Source organism: Rhamphochromis sp. 'chilingali' (assembly GCF_963969265.1).
Source record: "Rhamphochromis sp. 'chilingali' genome assembly, chromosome: 2".
NCBI classification, from domain to species: domain Eukaryota; kingdom Metazoa; phylum Chordata; class Actinopteri; order Cichliformes; family Cichlidae; genus Rhamphochromis; species Rhamphochromis sp. 'chilingali'.
Window position 1 is genome coordinate 9,128,614 of NC_137930.1, and position 19,875 is coordinate 9,148,488.

Below are 19,875 nucleotides of genomic sequence, written 5' to 3' on the forward strand. Positions count from 1 at the left end.
ATTGACCAGTGAAAAAGTATAGCTGAATAAGCAGGCTTAGTACTGCATCATCAGTGGCTGACAAGATTAAGCGTAATAAGCTGCTTAGTATCAAGAATAGAAACAATAAGAACTGGAACAGTCTGAGAGACACAGGCAATGTAGACAGTGGAAAAGAAGCAGCTGTTCGCCGGCAGTCTGTCTATCTTTTCATGTCTGCTACATAAAGGTTTGATAGCAGTCATCAGGATATCACATCAATAGGTAAGTCAGATGTTTTTCTATTTTTAAAATAAGTTTACTTGGTCAACATGATCCCTATAGAGCAAAGCTTTCTAACATTAAACACAGTAACCTAACAGCTAGGGGTGCAACGATACACAAAATTCACGGTTCGGTTCGGTTCAATACTTTGGTGTCACGGTTCGATATTTTTTCGATACAAAAAAAATGTTCATGCCTTTTTAATTTGTCATTTATTAAAATTATAAATATATATTTTAACTCAAAAGTACAGTTTTTAAATTTAACCCTAACCCTTGTGCGTGTTTTTTATTTTGACAGCGAATGCGCACCTGCGGACCACTTATGTGCAGCCCTGGTTATTTAGCTCGTCATATTGCAGCCACAGAAATTCTTTTGTCCATGAAACCATAAAGCTGCACTTTCTTTTTGCCTTATAGTCTGATTTGTCATAACTTCTCCGTTTTGTGGTAAGCTTTTCTTTGGCTGTCACTTCTTCACCCTGACCTGTCTTATTTGGCTCAGCAGAACTAAAATATATATCTGTCTGTGAAGGTTCTCAGTCATCCAGGTCATCGTAGTCAAATATAAATCCTGCTGCTTTTACACACGGACTCACATAAGCTCAGCGATTCTCTGCGCGATCAACCTCTCACATGTTTAAGCTGCGGGAGATTTCACTTGTCATGTTTGCATAGTAAGCTAACGATTAATAAGACGATGTCAGAGGAATTGGTGCACAAATTATCATCACTCACAGATCAGTGCTGTCGCTCTCTATACACAGTTCGCACGATTGCAAAGTGAAAGCAAAAAAACAAGCGCAAATTCAAACGCGATTTCAATATGTCACATATTGACAGTGGCTCACCGATGCCAATGACATAATTACCCAGCTACATTTCTGAAAGAATGCAAAAGCATTGACATATATTTTTCCTTCTTACAATAGCCCGACGGGCAGGGAAGAGATAGATTTTGGTAGCCCGACTGAAAAAATCGCTAGCCCCAGGACGTCAGGCTAGCGATATTGCAAGCCCTGTATCTGATTGAGGAATCACTCATCTTTGGAAAAGAGAGTTTATTACAGAGAAATGGCTCTTTCCAAAATAAAAGCTATACTATCCGCTTCTTCTGGGCTATATTCTCAGCAGCATAAGGAGAATCATGTGCTAACAGCTGTCTAAATGACTCGGCTAAAGTTAGTAGCATGCTTGTTGTTTTTGTCTTTGCACTAGGATGATGTCGGCGTAAATGTGCAGTCATATTCGTTGTGTTCCCACTAGTGCTTTCAGGTTAATCTCGTTGAAATGACCTTAACACCACAACACGGCAAATCTCCGTTAACGAGCTACCGCCGATCGCCCCGTGCATGGGGCTAGACGGCCAACACGTTAACGAGCTAACTGCGCTAACACACTAGTTCCCACCCATGTAATTGAGCATTGCGTGGCACATCCAACATACTGTTTTACTTTAGTCCATGACGCGCTTACCTTCAGGGTCATACGTCACATGAAAACCAAAATAGTTCCAAACGCCAGATCTGAATGAGGGTGGGGGAGGTGCCCTGCGCTCTTCCTTCTGACGATGCTGTCTGTGTTGAGCGCTCAGTGGATCTGCGCTCGACAGTGCAGCCTAGGCGGAGTAGTCGAACGCAGATTCACTGAGCGCTCCACACAGACAGCATCGTCAGAAGGAAAGTTGATAAAATAAATTACAAATGTTGTATTGTTCGATACATACGCGTACCGAACCGAAAGCACTGTATCGAACGGTTCAATATCGATACGAATATCGTTGCACCCCTACTAACAGCTCTAATTTTCACATTTGAATAAGTCACATGTCTGACTTTACTGACATTATTGTCGTTTATTGAAAATCATCTCTTGTCTTTCTCAGAAAAACAAAACAAAAAACAAAAAAACTAAACAAAACCAGGTGTCAGCTCTAACTTGTTAACACACTTTGATGTTTTATCTGTTTATAGATGGTGCTCATTCAGACAAAAGGAGGTTTTTTTGTTTGTTTGTTTTTTGCTTCTTAAGCAGGAAACTGTTTGATGCACATGTTAACTGAGTTGCACAGGATTATATACCAGTGCATAAACTTTCTGTACATAACTGGATATTGCCAGGTTATAATTTTTCCTTTTGTATCAGTTTGTTCAACAGTAATTAGACATTTCAATAATTACTAGTGTTTGTATTTTTTTTAAAAAAATGGTGATAAATACTGAGAATTAAGCATCTTAATGATTTACATTTTCTGTTTCTTTAATAATTGCTTTCATGTCAGTGTAAAAAATGCCAAGCAAAACATTCATTAAAACAGTCAGAGCAAACTGACATATGATCTGCTTAGTCTGGAATCTGAAAATGTATTGAGCCAAAATGTGTACATATACCCATAAAAAATACAACACTTGTTTGTCTTCGTTCAGTGTTTTGTTTCCCAGCGGATGTGAGACTGTGGTGGATTTCAGAATGAGCAAGAGGGGGAGAAGGAGAAATAGCAAGAGGAGGAAGAGCTCCAGCAGCAACAAACGTGAGTTGGAGCTTGGGAGGACGCAGTGAGGTTAATCTTGTGCTTAGCTGATTCACATTTTTCTCCACACGTGCATACAACGTGCAAGTACTTCTTGAGACCGGTAGAGGACTAATAGCAGCTTCATAATAGTGGGTTTTATGGCATAACTAGTATAATGTTGAATCCTAATGGGCTTTTAACTTTATGGAGAAAAAGCTAAAATAAACAAGCAAAAGTATTGATCAGTACTTAAACCTCAATGCATGAGGTATCCAACAATCAAGCAACCCCAGAATGAAATTCACCAGTTCCAAAGTAATTTTGTAGTGTTGGGAAAATTGTGTTATATCATTTTATTTATGTAGCACTAACTCACAACAGCATTTGAGCTTTATATTGTTACAGTAAAGGGCCTACAATATTAGAAAGAAACCAGAACAAACTATGAGTAAGCACTATAATACTTGTACTGTCAAACATCCTCTAATATAATTATTTCACTATTTTGCGTTTTCTTTCAGAGAGTATCTCACCATACATCTTTAAAAAGCAGAACAAAAGCACTGTCTGCACCAAAGATGACATTGTTGAAAAGGGAGAAACAGACTCTTTTCGAAAGGAAAATGTACTGTCAAGATCTGAAGATGAGGAAAAATACAACAATCCTGAACCCAAGGAGAAAAGATTTAAGCAAGATTATCACTTGAATTCATTTGCACACCAAAAGAGTATTTATACCAAAACAACAAAGGACGAGAAGAACGGAGTGAAAATAGTAACCTCAGTTTCTGTAACAGGAGATTCATCACCAAATATTATGTTTCAGCAGTCACAAGAACCCTTATCTGAAAATCAAATCCACTCACCAATTCCAGTTACTAACATCCTGAATATTAACTGCACTGGATCACATTTAAAACTTCAGCTTAATACATCTGGCAACAAGACCACACTTGTTTTCATGAATAAAAGCTGGTCCAGTACTGAGGTTTTTAAGAGCAAATTTGAGGAGACATGGATGCCAGACAATGAGTCTTCTGAACAACCATTGGATAATGTCACTGATGAGGAAAAAAATCACAACAATAATGACAAAGATCACACTGGAACCACAAGTAAACAAACTGAGCCTTATTGTGATTCAAAATGTGCCAGATCTGCAAATATATGGGACAATCCAGACTGCAGTCAATGCTGTAGTGATGACAAACAACAAGGATCGGGAGACTTTAAACTGGCAGATCATCTATCAAGCCCACCGCTGCTGTTAAATATTAAACCTCAAGGAAAGAGGCAAAGTTTCCATACAAGTCTCAGTTCTGGTGATGGGTTCTGGCACATCCCCCCACCCCAAGAGTTTGCAGATATTAAAAACAATAGTTTAGAAGGTCTGACACAAGACTTAGCTTCTTGTAGAATCAACACTTCTAGTCCAGCTGTTGATAAACGAGGAGACTTGACCTCCACTGAGGAACTTCAATGTCTATTTTGTGCACAAGAAGAAGAAAGAGGGGGTCTGCCACCTTCTTTTGATGAGTTATCACAATCTGACAATTATGACCCAGTGTTCATGAGACCCTTGATGTCTACCAACAGGTCTAGCTTCATGAAAGACTTCATCAATAGTCAGAAAAGAAAATCCTGGATTAGAAATAATAGTATTGCCACCGTCGAACACAAAGTATGTTCATTACCCAAGAAAAGACGTCAAACATTTCCTGGGATGTCACAGGGTCTAGGACTGATGCAGGAAGATCTCCAGCTACCTTACAGAGAATCTTTTTCCTCTTTGGTCATGTGCTCACTTCCCCTCCAGACAGAGAAGCTAGAAAGGACTGAAAAGGGCGATGACAGGTTATCTGCATTTGGATTAGAAAATGATACATTTTCACAAACCAAAGGGAGTTTAAAACAAGTTCCGGAAATTCTAGACAGCCATGCCAGAGCACAGCCATTGCTCAGTCCATTCTATGTGACTGGTTCTGAGATTAATCCTGAAATCATCATGAACACTGAACACTGTGAAAGACATGACTTCAACAGTCAACATGATACTAACTTGAGCATTTATAAGGATATGGAAAGTCTAGACACTGATGATTGTGAATATACTGTTGATCAATGTGAAGTAGCAGACAGTGGATTTGACCAGGAATTTGGAGAAGGAGAATATCACAGTCCAGAGCCCCTTACAGAAGAGCTAACTCGAAGAGCTTTTTCTATACAAGTCATCCCTCCATCCTGCAGTGGCTCAGAGGAACATATGCTACAGAGTCACCCAGAAATACTACCTGCAAACAATGAGGTTAAAAATGCAAACCAGAAGGATTCAGTCTCTTTTTTACCCGGATATAGCAAGTTCTCAGTTCAGACAATAACAGATGGTGCATTTGAGCCAAGTCTCTTGCAGAGGGACTCACAATTATCCCTGGATAGTTGTCTAAAGAGGGATTTTAGAAATGCTGTGGACGACCCATGCATGTCCCTCTTGCAGGACTTAGATGTAGAATCATTAAACTTAAATGAGGTTACAGAGGACATTAAACCTAAACCAACTAGTGAAAACATGGAAGATACCGACCCTATTCTCCCACTGATAAATGAGAGGACAGATTATCTGGAAATCGACACAGAAAATTCAAGACAACCTGCAAGCATATCATCAGGTCCAGCAAAAGATTTTAAAGACACAGAGGTCCTTGCAAAAGAGACGCTTAGTAAAACTAACAGGACTGAAAAACAGTTTGTATCTAAATGTAAGTTATTTCCATTCATATTCATTTAAATTCGTTTCAGCCAATTAGTTATGTAAAACTCACCTATTTGTGATTCTTCATGACCATTCCCAGCTTCTTTAGAGATCAAGGAGCATCTGAAGCCTGTGGTTCATAAAGATTCGGAAACAAGTGGCTCTGAACACTTGGCTAAAAGGCGAAAGCTCTTCAAAGAGAGCAAGCAGTGGAGCTCTGTTGGAGGAAGCTCAATCACCAGTGACATCACAGAGGAATCAGGTGACTTTGATGGAAAGCTTGAACAAATGTCAGGGAAAAAATGTCATAAAGAGTAAGTTTAGTGATTAAATTTGATCTGCCAGTCCTGTAAGTGGTGCAAGCAGAATGCTGTATTATCTGTTTATTATCCATAAAAAGTGACTGGACTTCTTTAAGTTTTGTGAAGATGTTTCACATCTCATCTGCGAAGTTTCTTCAGTTTTATACAACCAGGTGGACAGGTATTCAAAACTTAAGTCGCTTTCTTTCCAAGCTCCTTACACTTCTTTGCTGATTTGACAACTGCAGATATAGAAATGCATCTATATGTAATGAATTGTGCTGTTTAGTGTTCGTTTGTTTGATTTGTGTCTTTCTTTGTTTTGCTAGTATCAGAGGACACGCCTTCTATGGACATAGCATTTCAAGAAAATGAAGACAGGGGCTTTTATACAGAAACATTCCACTCATCAGCATGGATTTTTCAAGGAGATAATGTAGGCTCTGGGGGAATTCATACCAGCCTAACCACCAGAACTCGTGCCGTCTCAAGTAAGCTGTAGCTTTTGTGTTTTTACAAAAAAAGTTAACTTTATTTAATTTAATGACAGTAACAGGTCATTTAGTACTGAATCCTAGTTGTTACTGAGAATTACTGAGAAACTCTTGAGTACTGCAGAGATATTACTGTGAATTTAACTTAGCACTACCAGTCAAACGTTTTAGAACACCCCAATTTTTCCAGTTATTTATTGCAGTTCAAGTAGTTCTACTCCAATGAATAGCTTGAAATGGTACAAAGGTACGTGGTGAACTGCCAGAGGTTAAAAAAAAAAGGTAAGGTTACCCAAAACTGAAAAAAGTGCAGCTGTTCGGCAGCAATGGAGGTTGATCAAGCCTTGAAAGCTAGTGCAACTAATTCCTACAGGTGTTCCAACTTTTCTGGATTACTTACAACCCCCTCTGTCTGCATAACAGCAGTGTAGGAACACACTGTGGTACCGTACCCTAACCATCAGTTGAACAGCACTGTACTGCAGAAAGTAGTGTGTTGCTAAAAAAAAAAAAACAGTGCAAAAAACAAAATGGACAATGGAAGAGAGCCACACCAGCATAACACTTAAAAATGTACGTCTTCCTACAGATAAATTGCAAAGAAAGTCAAGGTGTCAGTGAGTACAGTGGCACTCATAAACTGGGGCAAACTCTGACAGGAAGAGGTCTGGCAGATGCAAAGCCACAACTGAATCAGAGAACAAGTTTCTGAGAGTTAACAGCTTGCGGCATACAGGACAACAGCTTCAAGCACAGCTTAATAGCAACTGTAGTAAGCAATTCTCAGTTTCAACTGTGAAGAAAACCTTCAAGCTGTAGGTTTGACAGGACAAGCTGCAGAAAGAAAGCCCTCGCTAAGACGTCAGAATAAAACAAAGAGGCTTGCCTGGGCCATGAAACGCTGCCACTGGACTACAGAAGACTGGAAAATGGACTGATGAATCAAAATTTGAAATCTTTGGTTCATCACAAGGAATCTTTGGATGCTGTCAAGTAAGCAAAAGGATGGTTCCACAGTGTGTGGCATCAACTGTCAAACGTGGAGGAGGAAGTGTGATAGCCTGGGGCTGTTTTGCTGGATCAGGGGGTGGTGACTTGTACAGAGTGAGAGGCACCCTGAACAGAAACGGCTACCACAGCATTCTGCAGCACCATGCAGTACCGTCTGATATGTGCCTAGTTGGTCAAGAGCTCATCCTATAGCAAGAAAATCGATTACCTCAGGAAAAAAGAACAAGATGGTAAGCTTGAAAACATGGAGTGACCAGCACAGTCTCCAGACTTACTATCCATCAAGCTAGTTTGGGATGAACTGGACAGAAGAGCGAAAACAAAGCAACCTACAAGTGCCACACATTTATGGGAACTTCTGCAACAGATATGGGAAAAACGTTTTGAAGAATATTTGATTGCTATTGTAGAAAGAATGCCACGGGCATGTTCAGCTGTTATATCTGTGGCTACTTTGATGAGTCAAACGTTTAGAATACATTTTGCTCTATAAATTGATTCCACGATTTCTGTGCTTTGCATTGCTTATTTGTAATATGCTTTCATTTCAGAGTGCAATGAGGCATTAAACTGCATAATCTTCTAAAAATCGGGGTGCTCTAAAACGTTTGACCGGTAGTGTACATACAGCGGGTGAAATAAGTATTGAACAAACTAACAATCCTCTAAGTAAATATATTTCTTTCTTTTTAGTAACCTGTCCTGTCTGGAAGTTTTAGCAACCAGATTCATGATCTAAATGCTTTGTGGTGCCAAACACATTTGCTTTGCCAAGAGGAACATACAATTTTGCGTGTGTGTGAGTGTCTGTGTGAAACAGAGAGAGAAAGAAAGAATGTGAGTGCCTGTGCATGGGTGTTTGTCATGAAACGTACTTGATAATGAGGGTGAGAGACTGCAACAACGTCCCCTGGGGATGAGAGACAGACAGGGGAAGACCCCACCCAGTCCCCCAAGAGTGTTGAAAATCCGAGGCCAAAGTGTGTCCCCGCCGGTTTAAGGAAGAGGGAAGCCCACAGCTAAAAGGCAGGAGTGCTAAAGAACCAGAGGCACTAGGCAGCTGACCCTGGCAGAGGCCGGCCATCCCAGCACAATCCGAGGAAATGACCTGGGCGCAATCGGTGGAGCCCCAATGCAACAAAAATGTCCAAGCCAACCAGGCAGCAGGTCAGCAATCACACCAAATCGCCCAGCCAGGCACCCCAGAGCCAGCAAATGCCCATATCCTGTGGGTGGGGCAACAACAACCAGTGGATAGCAGCAGGGAGAGGAACCCCCCCCACCCCTCATGAAGCTGCACAAAGACAGATAACCATCCACATCCACCCTGCCCTTCGAAGTGCGGATGAATGGATGATCCCCAGAGCCAACAGCAACCCTGGGATGCAGTTGGCTTGACCCTGGAACACCAGCCAACCTCTGCCCCAGACAAGGTGCAGGAAACACGGGTGCATGAAGACCTGCCTGCTCCTATCTCTGCTTGTCAGTGTTAAACGTGGCCCGTTGGGTGTATGCGTTGGGGTGTGAATTGTAAATAGTGAGTATGACTGTGTAAAAAGTAGAGTGCTATTAAAATGACGATTTTGTGTCATTTTCTCATTATTACACATAAATTAATTCATGTACATATTTGGTTTGATTGTGTACATTGGATATTTACCTAGAAAATTGGTGATGAGTTCAATACCTTTTTTACCTGCTGTGCATATGTACATTTTGCTGCTCTTGTTAAACATCTCTTTCATCATCTTCAAACATCTTCCAGTTCGAGAGAGGACTGTTAAGATCAGCAAAGGGACAGGAGAATATCCCTGGGGCTTTCGAATACAGTTTTCTAAACCCATTGTGGTCACAGAGGTTGACACAAGTAAGTAAATTTCTATATCATAGTGCTGACTCAACTGCTTTGTAGTTGTTATTTTGCGTGTTTTTTTTATTTTCTGGAATTTAAGCATTGCAAAAGTAACCAGGATGCAAATGTAATTACACATTTCGTGGACCTGCTGTTTATCCTCTACCTAATCACACGAGCCAAGGTGTGAAAACAGGTGTGGGCCACAATCAGGGTTTCAGGTGAATCCATTGTGAGATCTAGCCCCAACCTATCATGTGATTTCCTGAGGTCAGATGGCCCAGGATGTGAGTGGGCGTTTAGGCGTCTGGGAAGGGATCTCGAAACTGGATTATAGATGGCAGACAGTTGGTGTTGTAAGGCACCGCCTCTGTTCAAAGAAGGTCGTTTACAGTGGACATAGATGGCTTCTTTCACTCCTCATTCAAACCATCTGTCTTCTCTGTCCAAAATGTGAACATTGGCATCCTCAAAAGAGTGATCTTTGTCCTTTAGATCCAGATGGACAGCTGAGTCTTGTCCCATCAAGGTGGCTCTTCTATGTTGTGCCATGCATTTATGGAGTGGCTGTTTGGTTTCTTCAATGTAGAGGTCTGAGTATTCCTTGCTGCACTGTACAGCATACACTACATTGTTAAGGTTGTGTACGGGAGTTTTGTCCTTGGAATGAATCAGTTTTTGTCTGAGTGTGAGGCTGGGTCTGAAGTACACTGGGATGTCATGCTTGGAGAAGACTCTCCTGAGTTTCTCTGATAAACCTGCTACATAAGAGATGACAATATTGTTCTGCTTGTCCTGATTCTCCCTAGTTGTGTCTGACCTTCTGCTCTGTGCATCTTTGCTGATTTGTTGAAAGCCCAGTTAGGAGAACCACATGTTTTAAGAGCTTTCTTTACATGTGTGTTTTACCCCCTTTCCCCTTCTGGCTTAGAGGGAACATTTTCTGCCCGGTGTTGTAGGGTCCTGATTACTCCAAGTTTGTGTTCCAGAGGGTTTAAGTTTAAAGATATAATTAATCCACTGTTATCTTCTTCAATGCCATGTGGCAACAGTGCAGAGCAGCTACCTGATCTTTGGTTTGTCTGTTTGGGAGCTGACACAGTCTCTAAGTCTACACAGCCAGTGATGAGAGGTGTGTAAGATTGCAACTCTGCTTCCTGGTCCCAACTCTGGATAGTCACGTTTTGGGGGAGGGGTTTATAAAATTGGCCAGATCTCTAGAAATGAGACCCATCCATGAGCTGCTCGATCCAAAGTGGGATAGATGTTTTCTCTCCTAACAAGACTGGGTTTTCTGTAGAAAATTTCCCAATCATTTATAAAGCCCACATCATTTTTGGACACCACTTGCTAAACATGTCATTACTGGTCCAATTGGGGAGGCAACCAAAGAAAACAACTTTGGTGATCAACCTATCACTATTAATTAGCTACATACCACAGACCTTCAAGTTGGCAGTAGTTAAAACTATTACTTAAATAGCCGTCACTTGACTGAGCGGTCTTAGCTAATTATAGGGCAATCTCCAACCTTCCTTTTGTCCCAAGAATTCTTGAAAGAGTACCCAACAGCTAACTGATCATCTGCAGAGGAATGGCTTATTTGAAGAGTTTCAGTCAGGTTTCAGAGCTCATCACAGCTCAGAAACAGCTTTAGTGAAGGTTACAAATAATCTTCTTATGGCCTCTGACAGTGGACTCATCTTTGTGCTTATCCTGCTAGTCCTCAGTTCAGTAGTCGATACAATTGACCACAACCGCCTCTGTCAGTGCGCCCCAGGGCAGCTGTGACTACAATGTAGCTTGCCATCACCAGTGTGTGAATGTGTGTGTGAATGGGTGGGTGACTGATTGTGTAAAGCGCTTTGGAGTCCTTAGGGACTAGAAAAGTGCTATACAAATACAGGCCATACCATACAATACAACAACAACAACAATAATAAAAATAATAATAACAACAACAACAATATTGTTGCAATTAGAGCATGGTGTAAGAATTACAGGTACTGCGCTGCAGTGGTTTGAACTGTATCTATCTAATACATTCAGGTAAATGGAGAGACCTCACCACACACTAAGACTATGTTTAATTCAGCTATAGGTTAGTAAATGGCCTGCATTTGTATAGCGCTTTACTCAGTCCCTAAGAACCCCAAAGCGCTTTACACTACATTCAGTCATTCACCCATTCACACACACATTCACACACTGGTGACGGCAAGCTACATTGTAGCCACAGCTGCCCTGGGGCGCACTGACAGAGGCAAGGCTGCCGGACACTGGCGCCACCGGGCCCTCTGGCCACCACCAGTAACACGGGGTTAATATCTTGCCCAAGGATATTTGGCATGCAGCCAGTAGGCAGCCTGGGATCGAACCACTGACCTTCTGGTTAGTGGCTGACCTGCTCTGCCACCTGAGCTACAGCCACCCTAGTGTATAGTTTAGCCCTAAAAATCTTAGAAATATTGAATCCAACTGGATGTTTACTCTTGATGACATTACCTTGGCCTCCAGTAGCACTGTGAGGAGTCTTAGAGTCAATTTTGACCACGATATGTCCTTCAATGCACATATAAAACATCACTCTGCAGTTAATCATAATTTATTATTATTCTCTGACTCTCTTGCACTACTTGTCTTTGTCCTGTATTCCTCCCCTCACCACCAAATGGTCGTGGCAGATGGCTGCCCCTTGCTGAGGCTGGTTCTGCTGGCGGTTTCTCCTTATTAAAAGAGAGTTTTATCTTCCCACTGTCACCAAAGCACTTGCTCATGTAGGGCGATTAGATTGTTGGGGTTTCTCTGTTTTCTCTGTATTATTTTAGGGTCCTTACCTCACAGTATAGAGTGCCCTAAGGCAACTCTTGTTGTGATTTGGCACTAAATAAATAAAATTGAATCAAGAATTAGGTATAAAACATGAGTTAGTAAAAAACTGCAAATTTATACTTTACTTCTTGTTTTTTTATATACTTTATTTTTATTGAAAGTTTTATAATTTTGACATTCATCCACATAAAAAAAACAAAAAACATAATACACACTGACAACAACATCTTGGCACAGTGAAACCCTCATATCTGCCCGGTCTGGGGGAGCTCCCCTCCACCTCTTTTTAGGTGTCTTCAGGTTTTGTGTTACTGCTGAAGTCTACGTAGCACTTTACAGTCCACCCCTGGTGATGTTCGGAAGGGTATTTCCAGTCTATTTTATGCCTTCTAAAAGCAGTGGCCACATCCTTAGCTGGCTTTTCTTCTTCCAGTGGTTGCATTAAAAAATATTTAGCTAAACTCTGGTTATATAACCCACCACCCATCATCCCACATTTCCACCTTCAACAAATCTCTCCCACTTCCTCCAGTTTTTATGAAATTGGTCCCTTTTGAGATTCAAAAGAGATGTAAGTTTTTCCATTCTGTATATTTCCTCCATTATTCCTATCCAATCTTTCTTTGTTGGGTGCTCTTTCTCCAGCCACTTCCTGGTAAGAGCTTTTTTACCCGCTCCCAACAGGATATTTATCAAATATTTGTCCCTTAAGAAGACTGCTGATGGGATATCGCCCAGATACACAGTACAGAAATCCAAATTTAATTTGAGACCAGTCACCAAGTAAATTGATTCGACCATTTCACCATTTCACTGCAGTATGGTTGGATTACTGGGCATTTCCAAAATATATGAAAGTGATCTGCCATATTTTCCTCACAGTTTCTCCAGCAGCGTCTCTCGGTTGACCAGTTTGTTTGTATTTTATTTTGGGGGTTATAAAAAACCTAATAACATTTTTCCCTTCAGTAACCCGAACTAGTAGTTTTCATCTGTGTTCCACATATATTTAACCAACTTTCCTCTGATATGTTGACTTTAGCCTCCATCTCCCATTTAATTTTAATATAATTGGTTGATTGATCTGTGATTGCAGGTTCTGATAAAGTTTAGCTATCAATTTATTTTTAATCTTCCCTTTATAAGCTTCTAGTATAAGGGGGACTAGGCCTCCACTATGTTCTTCTGTAGTTTTTATGTTACTGTTGAAATAGGACCTGACTTGGAGATAGCTGAAAAAAAAATCTTGGTTTTCCAAACCAAATGGGCTCAGCCCTATGTATTTAGAATGGGAAGGCAGATGAGCAAAAATCTAACTCCACAAAAAGGTTGTGTAATACTTGAAAAAATTTCTGTGCAATTATGTACCGTAAGGACTGTGTTTGCTTTTCTGCTTGTCATTTGTTTTGATAACTTACATCGTGTTGTTTCCTTGTTAGTTTAACATTTATTTATTTCTGTTTCAGATGGAGCTGCAGAGGAAGCTGGGTTGATGCTAGGAGACTATGTCCTAGCTGTCAATGGTATTGATGTCACCAGCATTCCTCATTCTGAAGCTGCTGATTTAGCCAGACAAGGTGTGTTGTGCTATAAACAATAAAGCACATTTGTGGAATGGATTCATAAAGAACCAATATGGAGGCCAGAAGGGTAAATTAGATGGTAACTGTGATATTGTTGATATTATAGGTCCAGATGTTCTGACATTGACTGTTGGTTCAGACATTGCTCGTGGTCCTAACGCACCGAGACCAGCCTGTCGTGGTTACCTTCATAAGCGTACTCAGTCTGGTCTGATTAAAGGATGGAGAAAGAGGTGGTTTGTACTGACGCATGACTGCTGCCTTTACTACTACAGACACAAACGGGTAAGCATGATACAGGTCATCAAAATCAAACAGTCCACAAAGAAATTTTTGTGTACTTTTGGCGCTACTTCATGGTCATTACAGGATGAAGGCAAAAGGCAGGCACTTTCAGCAATAAAGATGGAAGGGGCTGAGGTGGGACCAGACACTTCACTTGGAAAACCATTTGTGTTTAAGTGTCATCCTCAGTCTGGTTTTCGAGTTTACTTCTTCTGCGCCACTTCCAACCAGGAAATGAAAAGGTAGAATGACAGATATAACTTTCCAAACCAAACATATTTAAAATATTTTTATGTACCATTTTCTTTTTCTGTATTCTGAATTCTAATTACAGTTCTTTAAACTGCAGTCTATATTCTTTATTTCTTCAAAAAGCGAAAGAGAGAAATTGAAATAAAAACCATGTTTAAAATCTTATTTGTCTTGTTGGATTCCAGATGGCTGGAAGCAATGGAGAAATCTACCCATACCATTACACAAGTAAGTTCTATATTTTCATAAATCAAAGAGGGCTTGTTACAGAAAATGTTCATTTAATTGCATATAACATTTACCTCAGATTGGAGTAAATAGGTCATGTTGTTGATTGTGGTGGCTTACTACCAGTTTAAGCTTAAACTGATCTCAAATAACTCTTATGTTTTAGAACCATGTTTGGGTGGATGTCACTAAACACAACTCTAATCTGCCCCCGCTGGCTGTAAAAAATCCAGACTGTCTTGGATTGCTTCATAAAATGGATAAAAGCAAGGATTCCTGGGTACAGCACTACTGCATTCTGAAGGATGGGTGCCTCTACTTGTACAGTGGCATCCGTGCAACTCACGCACAAGGTACAGCTCTACATCATGTTTTAAACACTGACATGGAACATAGCAGTGGCAGTTCCAGAATTATAGGAAGGGAAAAATATTTCTGAGAAAAATAATGACAGAACTGGTGTTTTATTGATTTTTTTTTTTTTTTTAGCATTTGGCAGGTGGTACTGTGATGTCTGTCTTTGGTGACAGGGGTTGGCTGCAGCACCCTCAGCACCCCTGCTTCCCACAGCCTTGGACAGTTCTGTTAAAATGTTTAATGTTGATGAAAAAAGGCTGCAAAAAAATTGACTGTAATTATAAAAACTATTTGATGTCATATAAATGTCACAAGCAGAAAATTCCAGAAAGTACCAGTGCTGGGCTCTCAACAACAAAACTGAAGTTTGCAATAAGATGTTAACAATCAGTAAAAATTAAGGGTGTACTATCAACTATATCATTTTCAAAGTCAAGATTCCAGAGTTTAAGCTAGTCTTACTTATACAGTGTTGATCAAAAGTTTCAGACCACTTGAAAAATGGCAAAAAACATCATATTTTCCTTGGTTGGATCTTAACAAGGTTCCAAGTAAAGCTTCAACATGCAACAAGAAGAAATGGGAGTGAGACAAAACATTTTTCTGAGCATTCAATTTATTGAAAACAATGCTTAAACTGAAACTGGCTGTTTTACATCAAAAGATCAGGACCACACCTTCAAAAAACCCATAACCCCCCCCCAAAAAAACAGAAATCAAAGATCCAGACATGAACTCAGTAATGAGTAGCTCCGTTATTGTTGATCACTGCAAAAATTTGTTGCGGAATGCTTGAAGCAAGCGTTTCCATGAGGTGAGTGGGAACATTTCTCCAAGTGGTGAAGACGGCTGCACAAAGCATTGGCATCTACTGTCTGAAACTGTTGTCCATTTTTGTAAACTTCTCTTGCCATCCATCCCCAAAGGTTCTCAGTTGGATTAAGATCAAGGGAACATGCAGGATGGTCCAAAAATGTGATGGTATTCTCAACGGCATTAACGTTGGAAACATCCCATGTTTGGTGCTCTTTTGCAAAATCCAAACAGTCAGTTCTGTGGCGTTCAAGGAGACGAGGCCTTTGAAGATGTTTTTTATTTTTGAAGCCCTTCAGTATCAGATGCCGTCTGATGGTTATCAGGCTGCCGTCGGCACCAGTAACGGCCTTAATTTCGGTCGAGGATCATCCAGTGTCTTGACGGACAGCCAACTGCATCCTCCGGCTCATTGCTGGTGAAATATTTTTCGGTGTTCCACTTGACTTTTTTGTTCCATAACCCTCAGGATCATTTAAGAAATTCCAAATGACTGTCTTACTGCATCCCACCTCAGCCGTGATGGTGCGCTGCGAGAGACCCTGCAAAATATGATTTTAAACTTTTGATCGGGAGTGTACTACAGGTGAATTAACAGCTTACTGAGCTTTATGCAATAGCAAATATTTTCGTCTCTGTACACTAAAGGTAATAGTTATAGGAATAGAAATAGAAATTCAACTTCTTTTCTCAAAATAGAATTACTTTTGTCAAAAGTGTAACTTTAGTCTTAAAATGATCAATAATATTCTTTTTTCTTAATGTGGCCCTAGTACTCGTCTGTACATTTAGAGTGGTGTTATTATTACTTATCTGCTCCTCTGTGTATTAGGAATTCAATCGAGTTTTTTAGAGACACTTCTACTGCCCCAGTTTTTAAATTCAAAGCCAATCTCATAGCAAAACTTGGTATATTCATTAGAAAAGCAAACTATACGCTCATTTTCATTAATAGGTTTATTTGTGTCAGTTATCATGACTTTATAACCTATACATTTCTATAGGAGTAAATAAACTGCCACAGGAGTGTTTTAAAATCTGTCTGTGAAATTTTTTAACTCTTTGGTCATGTTATTCTTGTCCTATTTTATTCCTCTTTTATGTTGGGGAAACAAATAAATATTCACTCTAAAAAATACTGTTCTCATAAACTTTGTTCATGCTCTTTATCTCAACAACACACTTGACGGGGAAACGTTAATGTGACACAACAAAAAACATCAGCGCTATCATCAGCATTGGCTGTTTCTGATAAGCTGGCAACAGTCAACAAGGCTGATTTTCAGCTCATATATATATATGTGCATCCACAGCAAGCGGCAAGTTGGTGACAGCCTATTTCATGAACTGGTGAATCAAAATAAGGATCGAATAAAGGCTCAAAGGAATTCTGTATATTAAATAATGGATCTCTGTGGGTTTGTTAGACCCATGTTCAACATGATACAGATGTTCTAAAACAGGTCTGTGTGCAATGGTGAGAAACAATTTATTGTATACACTCTTCTCTAATTGGCCAGAAACTGTAGTACAGAAACATACTTTTTCACCTTGGTCTTATATAAATTATTGTAACAGCCACCGTGGAGCTTTTTTACTTTCTGTTTCATATTAGTTTTATGCCTTACCAGCATGAATGTAATGACATAAATACAATGTAAAATGTCACTAATGTTTATTCCCATTTTTATTTTTTAGGTAAGGACAAGTAAGCCAATGTCTCACAGTGTTTTGTCCCTTAAAATCTCACTTCAAGTGTCTGCATAACCACTTACCAGTTAAATGAAATTATTTTTATAATAAATGCTGAAAGGTGGTTTTGCTCTTTTGATTGAAAAAGGAAAGCAAATACATGACCTGCTGCTGCGAATGAATGATCTGGTCTGGTGACCTTCCATTGTGACTACATTTGTGAAAAAAATGGAACATATATTCATCTTATCATCATTTCTTCAGGTGGCATCTACCTTCAGGGTTACATGGTGCGAGAGCAGTCTTATGGAGCCAAGAATTCAATCATTGAGCTGAAACCTCCATCTGATGAGTTCAGAACTTTCTACCTGTGTGCTGAAAACGCAAATGAAAATAAACGGTGAGGAACTGACTCTTGTTTTATTCACAGGCTTAGTACGTGAGCTTGTTGGCTGACCAGCATGTCTTCTTAGTACTAGGAACAGCAACCCCTGTGATCTTGCACTTAGTACACCTGTGTCAGTATAAGAGAGCTTTGTATGAGTGCGGTTTAGGTATCAAAAGTGACTGACTTGTAACAGCGTCTTCTATTTGACCCAACAACGCCAGGGACTGTGGTGACATTCTGTTACTCTATTTGTACACAAAGACATCTTTCTAGTGTGTTTTTGTTGTGTCTGCTTCTCAGTGTGCTGCTGCTGCTGCTTCTGCCCTCCGACTCTCCACTCTCTATCCCAGTGTGCTGCTTAAATTAGACGACAATTGCAGGATTTATCAAACTATCTCGTACATAAGCTTTTTTAAATATATATATTTTTAAAAACAACAGTTGAAAGATGCTGTCATGTTGACGTTTCTGTTTTTCTTTACAGATGGATTATAGCTATCAAAGCTTCAATAAAGAAGTGGCTGCCTTTACACCAGGCACTTCAGCACTACATGAATGGACCACCAGAAGAGACCAGAATGTGAATGAACATGTGTCTGTAAATACTGACAGAATCTTGTGGATCACTGATTAAGCCTCCTGTTTGCAGACTGCTATACTTTCCATATGTGAGGGACAAGATTATTTATTTGATTTTTCTTTCTTCTCTTTTTTTACACTGCTTACTTTCAGCCTCGTTCATTTTTTATAATTCATTGTGGATTTTTGCAATGGATTCTAATTTTTTAGATCAAGGTTGTATACGCAAACAAATGAGGCGTAAAATTTATACTCTATAAATAAATTTTATTATGATTAAAAAACAGTCACATGGGAAAAGTCAGTACATCGCTAAACGGTTCAAATATCACATCGATCACCTTCATCTGTGTAGACTGTATTAAAAGGATTACATGTTTGTTTCCATTTCCTGTGATGTATTATTTTACCTAACTAATCTTATACCTAAAAATACCTTATACCTTTTCATTGTTTTTAAACAACAATGTTCTTTTCCTTTGAAAACATCCTTTACACGTCCTGTATGCCTGTCTCTATAGACAGCACCAACTACTTAAGAATGCTGAGGATTTTGCAGGACGGTGACATCAGGCTTATAGGCAAAATAATATCTGGATATTAATAAAATTACTTCTGATATTTTTCATTTTCTTAAAGGAAATGTGACTCATTTTATTGTTTTCTGTGTGCACGTACTTCAGTTAAAAAATGTTTTTAGATAGCTTCGTAAAACAATTCACAAGATTAAAATTAACAACAGACTCAGTGAAAACAAAAAGATATTGATTACATCAGTTTAGCTAATTGCCCTTTAATCTTTAGCCATTTTGTTCTGTACTTCATTTATACTGTGTTGTGAATTCCAAAAACTCTTTGGGCAGGTTTCATTTTTTTAAATTTTTTATATCACATGTTGACATTTCTATGCTTTTATATTAATATGGTGTTTTTATACCAGTTTTCCTTTTGATACTTCCCCCCACTGTAGAACAGACAGAAATGTATTACTGTCACTGTAATAAATTCTACAATCAAGTCCTGAGATTTTGCTTCTTACATTTAATTACCATCCATTTCTTACAAATGTTATGATTCAAATTAAATTAATTTATGAACTCTTTCTGCATTCAGTATCTTCCTCGAGGACACTTTGACATGCAGGGATTGAACCACCAAACCTCGGATTAGGAGATGTGCTACTAATAGAGTTTCTTGAATAATAAATAGTAAGATATTCCTGCTTTACGTAGGGCTTTTTTGTAGAACAACAGAATAGAGTAGAATTTTTTCCAGTCTAAATGACGATCCTCTAATGTAGTGAGATGCAATTTCCTCTCCAATTTGCAAGTTTTCTGCTTGTATTTTATTGTCTTGTATTATGTGTTGTATTACTGGCCTTTGAACATTTTGTTCCTTCTACTATAGTCACTCTGAGCTGTGTGTCTTCTACATGGTAGTCTAGCTGACAGTGAGCTGTTCATGCCCCTTGCACACAACCTTCTATTAAAGTGACTGCATGCAGTTCAGAATTGAGACTTAATGCGCAACTAAGTAAGTAAGATAGTGGGATGACTTTTTTTTTTTTTTTAAAGTGACCCAAGTTCTTTATGAAGTCATCATATTCAATCATTATTGGGGTGTCTCCAAAAGCAGCTTTCAATACAGCCACATTGTCAAATAATCTTTTACTGCAACATTTACAGTGATCTCCATCGCACTTTA

General features: G+C 39.4%; 1 protein-coding gene across 1 annotated transcript; it reads left to right on the top strand.

Moving 5' to 3' along the window:
• Positions 1-133: 133 nt before the first annotated feature.
• On the top strand, positions 134-18,167 carry pdzph1 (PDZ and pleckstrin homology domains 1). The gene is made up of 14 exons (XM_080871220.1): positions 134-243; positions 2,669-2,772; positions 3,276-5,510; positions 5,604-5,765; positions 6,135-6,296; positions 9,076-9,177; positions 13,461-13,571; positions 13,684-13,862; positions 13,947-14,104; positions 14,300-14,342; positions 14,509-14,695; positions 17,469-17,604; positions 17,893-17,990; positions 18,077-18,167. The coding sequence occupies exons 2-13, from the start codon at positions 2,712-2,714 to the stop codon at positions 17,957-17,959; spliced, it is 3,603 nt and encodes a 1,200-aa protein (XP_080727346.1). The 5' UTR covers positions 134-243; positions 2,669-2,711; the 3' UTR covers positions 17,960-17,990; positions 18,077-18,167.
• The last annotated feature ends 1,708 nt before the right edge of the window (positions 18,168-19,875 follow it).